The sequence below is a fragment of the Pagrus pagrus genome (assembly GCF_965226575.1).
Source record: "Pagrus pagrus genome assembly, chromosome: 7".
Taxonomy (NCBI): Eukaryota; Metazoa; Chordata; class Actinopteri; order Spariformes; family Sparidae; genus Pagrus; species Pagrus pagrus.
The window spans coordinates 29,134,761-29,147,525 of record NC_140191.1 but is presented as its reverse complement, the minus strand read 5'-3'; the positions used below and the strand labels follow the sequence as shown (position 1 = coordinate 29,147,525).

Genomic DNA, 12,765 nt, shown 5'->3' with positions numbered 1-12,765 from the left:
AAGAGATAGAAAACAAAATGTATCTATTAATTATGGCACATATATTTCTATAAGGCTAAACTTTTTGTCATAAACATGTTAAAATGTCATTTCAGAGTGACAGATGTTTACAAATAAATAAGATAAGATGTTCATTAAAAGAGGTAAAATGCATTTTACCTCTTTTAATGAACATCTTATCTTATTTATGAGATATAAATAGTTTACATCTATCAATTCAAATAAACTTTATTGGCATGAATGAAGTTACATTATTGACACATTTAAATGACATATTATTGCATGACGACATTTTAGACAAGAAAATTAAATAAATCAATTTGCTGCAGAGAACCTGTCACTAGATCACGCACACGTACGTATGCACGCACGCGCGTCGCTGAAGGCCATGGAAACAGAACGTTGACCAAAGCTATAAAAGCTGCAGCCCGGCGGCCATTTCTCTGTTCGCACATTAAACTTTGACAAGTTGACCTACTGCGGATCTGTTGTTGGAAAGTTGAAATCTGGAAACCTGATCGACTGGAAGACTTCATCACAAACAAACCTGTTGGATTAAACCTGACCACCTGGAAGATTATTGTCAACCTAACCTGTTGGATTTTACCTGATCACCTGAACACTTTTTCACACACAAACCTTTTGGATTACTTTTTTCTGGAGCTCAACTAGCGCAGAGCGTGGACCACCTTTAACTGCTGGAGAAGTGGTTTCTGGTGGACCCCCTGTGGCGAAGAACCTGCTGTCCGGAGTCTCTGCAGGTAGGACATCTTTAATTATCACATCTTCTTAAAGGCGTAGAAATGGGTTTCAGTTGACAATGTACTCATGGTAAATTGTTGAATTTACAGATGGGACATTGATAGCATTTTAGCTAGCCTTTCACAAAAAGTTAGCTTTGGGTGACACTCAACGTTTTCTTGGTGAAAAAAGTTTTTAGATGATAAGAATGTGCTGAAAGTCCCGCCACAGGTGAGGAATGTGTTCACGGTTGTGAAGTGATTTTAAAATACTGTTATTATTATTGTTTGAGGGCATCCATTTTTACATATTTAATGTCGAAAATTTAGAGGAAAAGATGGCGGCTGGGCCTTTTTTTTGAAAAATGCCAAAATAATGTCTCGTGCACTGGAGTCGATGGAACGTGAGGCGATGAGCGCGTGCAGGTGTAAACACACCAGGCCCGTCTCTCTGTGTGCAGCTCTGTTTGCTGCTATAATTGTTGAAACTGAACTTAAAGTGTAACCGGATATGTTGTCTGAGAGAGTTCAAGTTCACAGTTGATCATATGTTTAAAGGCATTTTCACTGTTGTGCTCAGTCAGCACTCAGCTTGCACTTGACCTGTTGGTATTGAAAAGGTTGGTAAGAGATGAGAGTGGCGTCCTGTGTCCACACCACAGTCTCCTCCAGGACGCATGACTTGCGACTAAACAACATGTTGGCTTTATTAGTTTTCCTGCTGAGAAGAACAGATTATTGTATGCTTATTTTGGATAAGTCCTGTTGTTAACTGCTGCTTTTTAATCAAGGTATACACAGTTTAGTCTGCGTGATGGCGCACGCTGTTCCGTGCTCAACAAAGGTTTTGGCAGATATGGTTACACAACGGGCAAATGGTTGTTTTCTTGGAGGATAGGCCTACTTACTTTACATGATAGACTGTTGTAATAAATGAATCAACTGGTATTCAAATCTGTAACACTGCATCACATTTTATGAGCTAATCACAGGTTTTAGATGTAAAATCCTCATCTGTAATGTAACTTGTAAAGAGTATCTGAATTAAAAAGGCTCCAACAGCACAAACACAATGAGAGGTGAAGATCAGTGACTGAATGATCTGAGGTGAGGCAGCAGACAGTTCACACTGCCTGATGACGCCCTTAATTGAGCATAACTTTAAACCTTAATATAATTTAAAGCAGTGAGTTGTATAAAAGTTCAGATGAAGGGATAAATAATCTACAGAAACCAGCTGTAAACATGTTTATTTCTGCTGGAAAGATATTTTAACATGGACTCTTATGGGGACTGACAGTGTAGGCTTCAATCCTCAGAACAGCAGACTGACGCTGGTTTGAAAAACAACCAAATAAACATCACATGTCTCCGTACAGCTCGTCTGGTGTAATCCAAGTCTGCAGAAGCCCCGAGATCACAAACTGATCTGAAAAGATGTTATTTACACACTTTATTAACCTCAAATCTTCATTGTAGCTGCTGAGACAAAAGTGTTGGCGTGCAAGAGCTCGACCGCACGTCCAGGGTGTAAATAACGTCTTTTCAAATCAACATTTTTAAATCGTTCTCAGGTGTTGTTCCTGAGAACGATTGTTGTCATTTGTGTTGTTATTTGAACAAAGTATTTACAACAAAAACACCACAAACAAAGAACTTTTTGAGTATTTATTCTGTCTGTTTATTAAGTGAATACAGTTCAACACTCTTGATCACATACTGGACAGAATCTTTACAAAAATTCAAAACTTCACTGATAAAATAAATTCATACAATATAAAAAGGAATCCTTCACATTCATGTTAATACATGAACTCTGAGTGCAAACTCTAAAAAACATTCAGGGGTTCATTTCTGCTTTTTGGTTTCAAATAACACAGACGTCACCAGCGTCATTACAGAAAGTATCAATCACTGAATCAAATCTGAATCACATCGGAGCATCTCGTTTGTCTGAGTTTGTTGTCACGGCTCGCCCCAAAAGAAGGAAAAATGCTCCACTTTGTGTTGTTTTAAAGGTTAAGTGTGTTGGATTTTAGTCCTGTAATATTTATGTTTTTATACTTTATTTTAATTGTGTTTTTTTGTTTTCGTATTACAACAAACAAATGAACAGAATTAGAAAGAAAATTACAGACAGACGGAGTGATAGGGTCATCGTGGGTATAATGAAATGCTTTATAAAAAACTGAAAGGGGGGAAAAAAGATTAGGTTGCATTGCAATGTTCCCGTTAGTCCTTGAAACCCATGAAAGGGATCTTCTGATTCATATGACTTGAGTAATATTAAAATGTCCATAACTGAGATTCCATGCTGTTGGTCCAGGTGCAGAAGTGAACAGGACACTCCTCCAAACAAAATATAAACATAAGAGAGAAATCATTTATGGCTCAAATAATATTTCCATTTAGCCAGTATTTCTTACATTTTTCAGCAGCACGTCTCAGAGAGAAAGTTAACCGTTCCATTATGTACATTTCTTGAACTATTTCTGTCCATTCAAGGATTGTTGGAGACTCTTTACTTTGCCATTTCCTGGTTGTTGCTTTTTTACTAGCTGCTAGTAGTATTTGTAGCAAATATCTGGCCATTTTTGTTTCCAGCTCAGTTGGTACATTCCCCAAATATATAACAGTGACATTAAAATCAAGATCTGAGCCGCTTATAGAGCTGATCTCTGTTACTGCATCTGTCCAGTAGGCAGAGATATTAGGACACTCCCAAAAAATGTGACAGTGACCTGCAGACATGTTACCACACATTCTCCAGCAATGGCCATATTTGGATTTATTACTGATTTTTTTATTCTGGGAGTAATGAAAAACCTTAAGGTGTTTTTCCAGGTGATTTCCCTCCAGATAACTGAACTTTAGGTTTTTGACTGTGTCTTACAGATACTGGTACTTATTCATTTTCAGTCATTGTATGTCAGCTTCTGTCTCCCATCTTGATTTAATATACATTGTGGAAATGCCCCTTTCCAGTTGTAAAGATGAACAAATCCTGGAGATAGGTTTTCTGTTAATTAGACCTTTAAATGCATCAATGAATACCCTAATCAGACTCATCTCTGTCTCTCAAACTAGTTTTAATATTATTGTGGAAGCCTCCTGTAACATTTCTGTGTCTAGTTCTTTTTCCCATTTCGCTTTAACATATCCGGTATTGTTCCCTTTCTGCCTCTGAAGACACTGGTGTAGTTTAGACATTGTTTTTTGTGTTTATAAGCTTGAATTAGGACATTTATCACTGCATTACCCTCCTCAGGGAATTCTGGTTTTATCTGTTTTTCATAGAAAGCTCTCATTTGTAGATACCTGTAGAAATCATTAACATTTAGTGGAAATTCCCCTGATTTTGCTCAGAAACAGAGACGATCATTTGATCACAGAAATATGGGATATGAAATAAATACATGATTGTCTTTGTAAAGACCTGAAGCGGTGGTTTAACATGTTTTGTGTCATCTAATCGTTGACGGGGTAGAAACCGTTGGATGGTAGCAAAAATAAAAATACTCAATATCCGAAACATTGTTATGGTCCTTCAAAGGGAATGAAAGTAACTTCTCCTTTTTCTTGTTTTCACCTCTTTTGTTTCAGTATTCTGAGAGACAAAATGGGCTCCAGTGTATTCAAGGAGTCCACCTCATCTTCCCAGATGAAACCCGTCCAGCTCCCCAGCGGATATGAGGTCCTGGAAGTTCTGGGAGAGGGCTGCTTCGGAAAGGTGGTGAAATGTTGGAAAAAGGACATCAAGCAGACTGTGGCTGTGAAGATTCCTAAATACTTCGACAAGGACACCATCAATGAGGTGGGAGGTGTTGATATTTATGTTCAGTGTTGTAAAAGATATTGTATAGTCAGAGGTGCAGTAAGTGCCTTGTGCAAACAAGCAATTCCTTTTACTTTAAGCTACTTTAAGCTATCTACAAACGTCACTATTTAAAGATATAGTGTTCATCTGTACACTAAGTTTTAAGCACCACATTATGAAGACTTCACACGTCAACACATTAACTGACTGTAAAAAACTAATCATGTCAAACTTGCCGTGTGTCTCTAGGTGTCCATGCTGCGACGGTTCAAGCGCCTCAAACTCGACCAACACAACATCGTCGAGTTCATCGATTACTTTCAAACCAAACATGGAAAGGCAATCGTGTTTGAGGCGCTGGACATCAGCCTAGGCGACTACCTTAAAAAGACAAGTTTTGCGCCTATGCGTCTGAGTGACATCAGCACCATCATCCAGCAGGTATGAACTCAGCACCATCAGATGGGAAGCAAAGCACTGAGCACTCTGTCAGTTTTAGGCTTTGGTACATTCTTACTGATCTTGTACTTTCAGATGGCCACAGCATTCGACGCGCTGAAGGGGATCGAGGTGATCCACGGTGACGTGCACCTCCACAACATCATGATGGTGAATCACCAAACACGACCCTTCAGAGTAAAGCTGATTGACTTCGGTGGTGCCATTTCCAGATCGAAAGCCAGCCAGGGCGCGCTCCTGCAACCACTGGCTTTTAGGTAGGGTTCAATATTTATATTATTACACTGGAGTGAGTGAGTAGTTTACCATTTATTGCTCCCTTCCCAAGTCTGACAGCGTAAACATCCTGTGTAATGTTTCTCCTCCACATTCAGGTCTCCAGAAATTTTGTTGGGCTGTCCATTTTCTGAGGCCATTGACATGTGGTCCCTGGGCTGTCTGATGTTCGTTATGGTCTGTGGCAAACTACCGTTCACAAGACGCTCTGAGTATGCACAAGTAAGTCTATGTTGTTTTTCTCTAATTAGTGTCCATATACATCCCACATAATGAGAAATCTTAAGCTGGGAATCAAAAGGAAATTTAAAGAAAATAGGGAATGAGAAACCATCTTGGTGTTTTGTTCAAACAGATGAAAAAAATGCTCTAAATTTACTTTGAGTGTGACAGAAGGAAGCAATCTGATGTTTAGTGGTTCAAAGAACTTTGTATCTTAGCTACGATGGGAGGTCTTAGCATTAGCACGTTGTCAAAAAAACAACAGAAGCTTTCCAGGATGACCTGCCCTACTCTGCCTCTGATTGGCTGACCCTGATATTCTTACCCAACCAATCTCGCTCCTCGTGCCTAACCTTACAAACCTAACCAACTGACGAGAACTGGCCATTCAGATATGGCGAGCTATGGCAGATATTACTTTGCCCTCCTGAGAACAACATTTTGCTTCCTCTTGCATATTTTGATGTAATGCTGTGTTTAATCTCCAGATGCAGAGCATCATTGATATCCTGGGTCAGCCAGCGGACCGCCTTCTCAATGCTGGTATCAAGACAAGGAACCTCTTTAAGAGGACTGAGTCCAACAGCTGGGAGCTCAAGGTACCACAGTGAACCTTCTCTGACCTTTAATCTTTTATCAGAATATTTTCTTGTTACGTTTCCCAGCATTTAACAGTCGGCCATTCAGACTGATTTTGAGGAGCATTGATACAAACACTTTGAACTTTCTTTCAGACATCTTTCGAGTATTTCAGATGTCACCTCAGCAGTGTCAACAAGGACCACAAGCTCCAGTCTCTGGACGATCTCAAAGAAGTAAGTGTGCAGTAGCTTTCATTGTCACTATTATCGATTGTCTTTTCATGATGGTGGATTAACCGTTGTTTCTTCAACTAGATGCGTCTTGAGGAAAATAATGAAGCTGAGGCCGCAGAGCGAGAGCAGTGCGTCGAGCTCCTGAAGGCCATGCTGAAGATGGATGCGGATGAGAGGATCACTCCCTGTGAAGTCCTCACTCATCCATTTATCACCAAAGACTACCCAAAGTAAGTGTGTGTGTGGGATGTGAGTCCTGTAGGTGGTGCTTTGTTAGTTAGTGATAATTTATCATTTGATTAGTGTCCTGTCGTGTTTCTGGGACATCAGTGTAACAGTGAGCGTGTCTTTTCGTAGCAATGGGGCTTGCCCTCCACGCAAGACAGACAAGTCCAAGACAAGCCTTAAGAAGATGATGAGGCCAAAGATGTCAGTCCTGAGTCCTAAAAGACGCCCTGCTCTTACTACGAAGCAGCCGTCCACTCTTCCTTGGGATAGTCCTGCAGCAGCCGAGGACACACAACCTGCTGCCACTCCTCTGAAGGATGACGAAAGCGTCGACATCAAACCAGGCGACTGCACGCCATCTCCCACATTTCTACCATCAGGTGTGATCCTGGTTCGGCCTGCGACAGCTGAGAACACGCTGATGCAGGAAGGTCAGGGGAGCAATGTCAGGTGAGAGGTCTTCCTCTGGTCACAACACCTATTTCTCAGATGAGAAAATAGTTCAGATCGCCAGAAATAATAGCAGAGACATGATTCTTGAAGATGTCATGACAATAACAGGATTATTCTGTGTGTGTATTTTCATGTTCAGTGGCAGGACTTACATTTTCCAGATCTCAGGAAGTTCAGCCATCACTTCCTCGAGTGAGGCGCTTGACTGTGAGCCTGCTGCCCCTCCTCTGACGGATGATGACGTCATTAACGTCCGACCAGACGACTGCACTCCATCTCCCACATTTCTACCATCAGGTGTGATCCTGGTTCGGCCTGCGACAGCCCAGCGCACGCTGCTGGAAGACCAGGAGAGTGCAGTCAGGTGAGATGATGAAAAATAGTATCAGAACCTGTTGCCTTTGTCTTTCAGTCACTTCCACATCATATCCACACGATAGCTAGATCAAGATCTTTATTAAAGGAGGTTTTGGTCCGCAGGAGCCTCACTTACAACAAAAATGAAAAGTTCCTTGTTGCAGCTTGTGATGATGATGTGATGACAATAACAGGAATAACACTAACTTTTTGTGGTGTTTTCAGTTTTCAATCTGTCCTGACGGAGACGTCAGGGTCCTCAGTGACCAACACTGAAAGGAGCATGAAGTCCTCTTTATATGAGGACTCGGGCTCATGTGGTAAGTAACAGTCACCTCCACTTGTGTCTGAACTGCTGTGCATTTTGGAGTACGGCAGAGGTCTTTAATGTCCTTTTGACTTTCAGAAAAAATGGAGGCAAAGAAGAAGCATCAGAAGAAGAATCGCTTCAGACGCGTCTTCTCCTGGATGAGGAAGACCTTCAGTTCATGTTGTACCTGAAGGCCATGCTGAACATGGATGAGGATGAGAGGATCACTCCCCGTGCACCAAAGACTACCCAAAGTAAGTGTGTGTGTGAGATGTGAGTCCTGAAGGTGGTGCTTTGTTAGTTAGTGATGATTTATCATTTGATCAGTGTTCTGCCGTGTATGTTAAATAGTTGAATATGTAACAAATCATCACTTTTTGTCCATATCTGCTGTCGCATAAATACAGTGAAGTACAATATATCCCTAAGTGAATATTATGTATGTTAGTCCTGGTACAAGTGTCTCTAAAGCAGCTTCTTTACAATGTGTGTGACCAGAAACTCCACTGACAATCATCCCAGCTGCCGAGATGGAGCAGATGATCCCAGACGCTGACCGTGTTTTATCAGGGGTGTGTTGGGAGGAGATGTCCTCCATTCTCCAGGACGCCATTATTGACTTACTGGACAACCAACCAATCCCTCCAACCCATCCCTTCACCTCCTCCTCCCGACCCTGCTGTGCTGGAACTGAACACCCAGCCTGAGCCTGTGCCTGCACACAGTCCGGTCAGAAGACGTGGTGGATGACTGCAAGACGCTTACATCCAGGCACAGGTGAGATACTAAGTATGATTAGGCAAAGATGTCATTAGAAGTAGATCAATGTCTGTTGATACATTGATACAGATATTTGCCAATGGTCAGTGCTTTGTGGCAAAAGAAGGCAGGAAAAATGTTCATTTTAAGGGTGGGTGTCATGGGTTTATTAAATGTCTCTCTCTCTCTGTCTCCACAGTTCCTGCCGTATCGGTGGCCTTGTACGTGTTGTGATACCTGCATCAGTCACCCTGCTGCTCCTCCACACACAGTAAGACTCTGGTTCACCACACACACTCTGAACATCTCCACTGTTTGGTTGCAGCAGACAGCAGGTTTAGTGCTGTAGGAGAAGGATATCAGTGCAGGAACAGTTACAGCTTTACAGGACAAACACAAGCAAAATCTGACTTTGTCCTTTTCCTTTTTTATAGCTAGTCAGCGGTGAACCACAGTTGTAATCAAGTTAGGACTCATTCAATGCTGCATTATGGATGACTGGAACCGCCAAATCAAAATATATTAAGAAATGAATGTGTTTCAATAAACAAAAACATAATATGAAAAATGAATGGAGGCATTAATCAATTATAATAAAACAAAAATTGATAATTGTGTAATGTGCTTCTGTACTTCATTATTTGTTTATTCCTGATTTGCATTATGGAGGAAAAATGGTGAAATGTAGAAGCAAGTAAACTGAAAAAACTAAGTTAGTGGATTTAACTGGGGGGCAAACGCAAAGGGAAAAGAATACAGAAATAAATGCATTGAAAATGCCTTAATAAATAATTACATTTTAAAATGATTATATAAATGAAAAAAAGACATTTTGGCACTTTCAGTCCTCCACAGTCCCTCAGCAGAAACATGCACACATGTCATGGCTGAATGCTGTAGACTCTCCAGGTGTGATTTAACCCCACAGATGTGACAGCTGCTCATTGAAAGACTTATTATAATTTATTGTGAGGGGAAATCCTGACACCTTGTGGACACATGACACCATCGCAGCTCGTCTTAACAACCTGTTCTGTGTGTGTTTGTGTCTCCAGAATAACAAGTACCAGTGGTGAGGCTCCCTGGAGGCTTCGACCACAACCTGCAGTGTGTTGCAATGATGTAAGTAACACACACATGAATGCAAGCAAACACACCAGTGCACACAGCTATAGAGCTTCAGTTTGCACACGCACACGCACACACACACACACACACACACACAAACATACTCTCTCTCTATTGTCTAATCATGTGTGTATCTGACTGATCTGTTATCTATGTAGGAATGGAGAGCTGTTGTACTCTCCTCCAGCTGGAGTTTTCCCTCCTCCTGATGTCCCTGCTGCTCCTCAGCCGAGCACCTCCGACTCAAAGTAAGTTTGCTGTGGACACTTTTGATCAAAATGTACTTTTCTCCTTATTGTGACTTTCTCATGATCAGTCTTTTTAAACTGATTTTCACCAGCTGTTGTTTGTTGTGATTGACACCATTAATGAGAACCTGTGTGCGCGTGTGTGTGTTTGTGTGTGTGTGTGAAATGTATTTCAAGGTATTTAGTTCAAGTAGTTCAACACTTTTCAGCGCCATCGAACATTTACATGAATACAAAGTTCAGGATCATTACAGATGACTCTCAAATGAATGTCATTTGATCCAATATTAGTATTCAGATGTAGTTTACTGCAGCTGTAAGAAGAGGTATCTTATTAATTTAATCGGGGTTTTTTTTCGGCCTTATTGACAGGGCAAGCTTGAGAGATGACAGGAAATAGGATGAGAGAGAGGGGGAGTGACACCTGCAAAGGGTCCCAGACCAGGACTTGAACCCAGGACGACTGCAGCGAGGACAAGGCCTCTCTACATGGGACGTCTGCTCTACCAACTGAGCTAATCAGTGTCCAAAGTTATCTTATGTTAGTGTTTTTAAAGTTTTAGAAGACTGATCTGTGTGTCTGTTTGTTTGTTGGTGTAGCAGCGTCTAAGTGGCATCCACCTCACGGGCAGCTGTGATGGAGGCCTCGACCTCACAGAGAGCCGTGGAGGAACCACGTCGCCCTCAGACAGTCCCGGTCCTGTCGCAGCACACATCAGTGGACAGCCGTGGTGCAGCTGCCGCACAGACAGACTCCAGTGACCGTGCAGGTGAGTAACATGTATCACCTGCCACAGGAGTACAGTGTAAGCCCTGCCTCCTGGCTGCATGTTCTAGAAACAGCAGTCACATCTCTGTCCTCCTCTGCAGGACTCACACAGAGTCCAGCCAATCAGAGGACGTGGAGCATCTCCTGGTGATGGAGCAGCTTGATCCTCCACCAAGTCCATCCAGTGCAGAGCATCAGCTGCCCTCCTCTCCTCACTGTGGACTTCTGGGATGTCATGCAGATGGATCAATCGATGTGTAGATAGATGTACAGATGGATGTTTAGATAAATGTATAGTCTGATATATAGATAGATAAGATTGATGTTTGGATTGATGCATAGGTGGATGTATAGTTGTATGTATCGATTTATGTATAGATTGATGTTGGATGTATGTATAGATAGACAAGATGTATGTATAGATGTACATATAGATTTATGTTGGATGTATAGATAGATAAGATGTATATGTATGTGTAGACAAGATGTATGTATAGATGTGTGTAGATAGACAAGATGTATGTATAGATGTGTGTAGATAGACAAGATGTATGTATAGATGTACGTATAGATTTATGCTGTATGTATAGATAGATAAGATGTATAGATTTATGTTGGATGTATAGATAGATAAGATGTATATGTATGTGTAGACAAGATGTATGTATAGATGTGTGTAGATAGACAAGATGTATGTATAGATTTATAGATGTATGTATAGATGTACTTATAGATTTATGTATAGATTGTTTTACAGATGTATGTATAGATTGATAAGATAGTTGCCATCATTTAAGTAAAACATTTTAAACTATATTTAATCATCTCAATATGATTCACTTTCTGCAATTACATGGTAAATACACAAATAACTGTTGCATCACGCTGGCTTGTTTTTTCAAAATGATCTTTTTTTCACAGTGGAGTTTTACTAAATCGTAACTACAGAATACATAAAACTGTGTTTAACATAACTGCTGTAATTAATAACTTGATACATGAGACAGAGACAAGAGCCAAAGCTCAGTACACATTAGGTATCAGAAACGACAGCAGGCTTTGAAGCCAATAACTGCAGAGGTTCATCAGTGGGAAACTGTTTCATATACAAGGTAAACAAACAAAATAACACAAAAAAATCATGTCAGGGTGCTACTTCTAGCAAATATGAATAGGGCGTGTTAGCTACAGCACAAAAAGCTGTTAATGAGGTGTTCGTGCCTCGTCAACACTTGCTGTAGATCATAAATATGTAATTTATATTATTGTATAGAACACACTTCTATAAGTTGAGTCAATGGCTCGATGTTAGTAGCACATCCTTAAGAAACCAGCTCAGGTTTAGCGCCAAAGCAAGCCCAGCCATACACTACGTGGACAGACACTGTGATCTGTACAACATTTACCAATGTTCAAATGCTTGAAATCTATCATGGCGGTCAAGTCATACAGATATGTAATCAACACTAAATGATGGTGAATCTGATTATTTAGGTCTGTCTCAGGCTAAATACAAAGTAGGACTGTTGGCAAAGAAACTAAAGGGATAGACGAAGTTCTAAAGATATCTGAGACAATGACCAAACTCAAGTACTTGTGACAAAACAGCTAAATGCTTCAACATAAGACTTAAGTATAGAAAAGAACCAGTGGTAACTGACAGCATTTTTAAGCTCTGATAACCAATTAGTTCACTGCCTTGTCATGATATATACACACAGAGGGAAAAAAACTTTATATCAAACCTTTATCACCGAGGAAAACCTTAAAGCAAGCAGTAGATATACTGTTATTTATCATTATTTACAACCTAAAAGCTTCTCTAAACAGGTGTAAGCAGTTAATGATGCACGTTGTTAGTTATTGGACCACACAGGGACTCTGTGTGGGTGATGATTTAAACATGCACTGTTTCACTGCTCCCTCTAAGCCTTAAGAGTGAAATGGGACCACAACACTCAGCAGATAGAAAGACTTCATTTCACATCAGCTTCCACATCAGGAATCTCAGATGTATCTGTTGGCTTTGGAGAATGATTTTTCTCCTGAAATGAATCTTAAACTCTGAATTAGAAATTGCTCATCAATGCTATGTTTCAAGTGTTTTCCTGAGGCCACTCATATTCACAGTAAATGTGCTTTCAAGTTTAAACAGATACTTAACACTTAAACCACCTTCACTTA

The 12,765-nt window shown here is 40.6% G+C and overlaps 1 protein-coding gene across 2 annotated transcripts; it reads left to right on the top strand.

The window, feature by feature from the left end:
* Window positions 1-413: 413 nt before the first annotated feature.
* On the top strand, window positions 414-11,397 carry LOC311259779 (homeodomain-interacting protein kinase 2-like). 2 transcript variants are annotated; one of them, XM_084357109.1, is made up of 18 exons: window positions 414-761; window positions 4,344-4,554; window positions 4,807-4,998; window positions 5,092-5,273; window positions 5,391-5,514; window positions 6,003-6,113; window positions 6,249-6,329; window positions 6,411-6,559; window positions 6,687-7,007; window positions 7,150-7,374; window positions 7,593-7,687; window positions 7,774-7,931; window positions 8,176-8,454; window positions 8,636-8,707; window positions 9,492-9,558; window positions 9,723-9,812; window positions 10,185-10,582; window positions 10,683-11,397. In XM_084357109.1, the coding sequence occupies exons 2-12, from the start codon at window positions 4,360-4,362 to the stop codon at window positions 7,866-7,868; spliced, it is 1,770 nt and encodes a 589-aa protein (XP_084213235.1). In that variant the 5' UTR covers window positions 414-761; window positions 4,344-4,359; the 3' UTR covers window positions 7,869-7,931; window positions 8,176-8,454; window positions 8,636-8,707; window positions 9,492-9,558; window positions 9,723-9,812; window positions 10,185-10,582; window positions 10,683-11,397. The 2 variants fall into 2 exon arrangements, with proteins under 2 accessions (XP_084213235.1, XP_084213236.1); XM_084357110.1 differs by lacking the exon at window positions 8,636-8,707.
* Window positions 11,398-12,765: the final 1,368 nt, after the last annotated feature.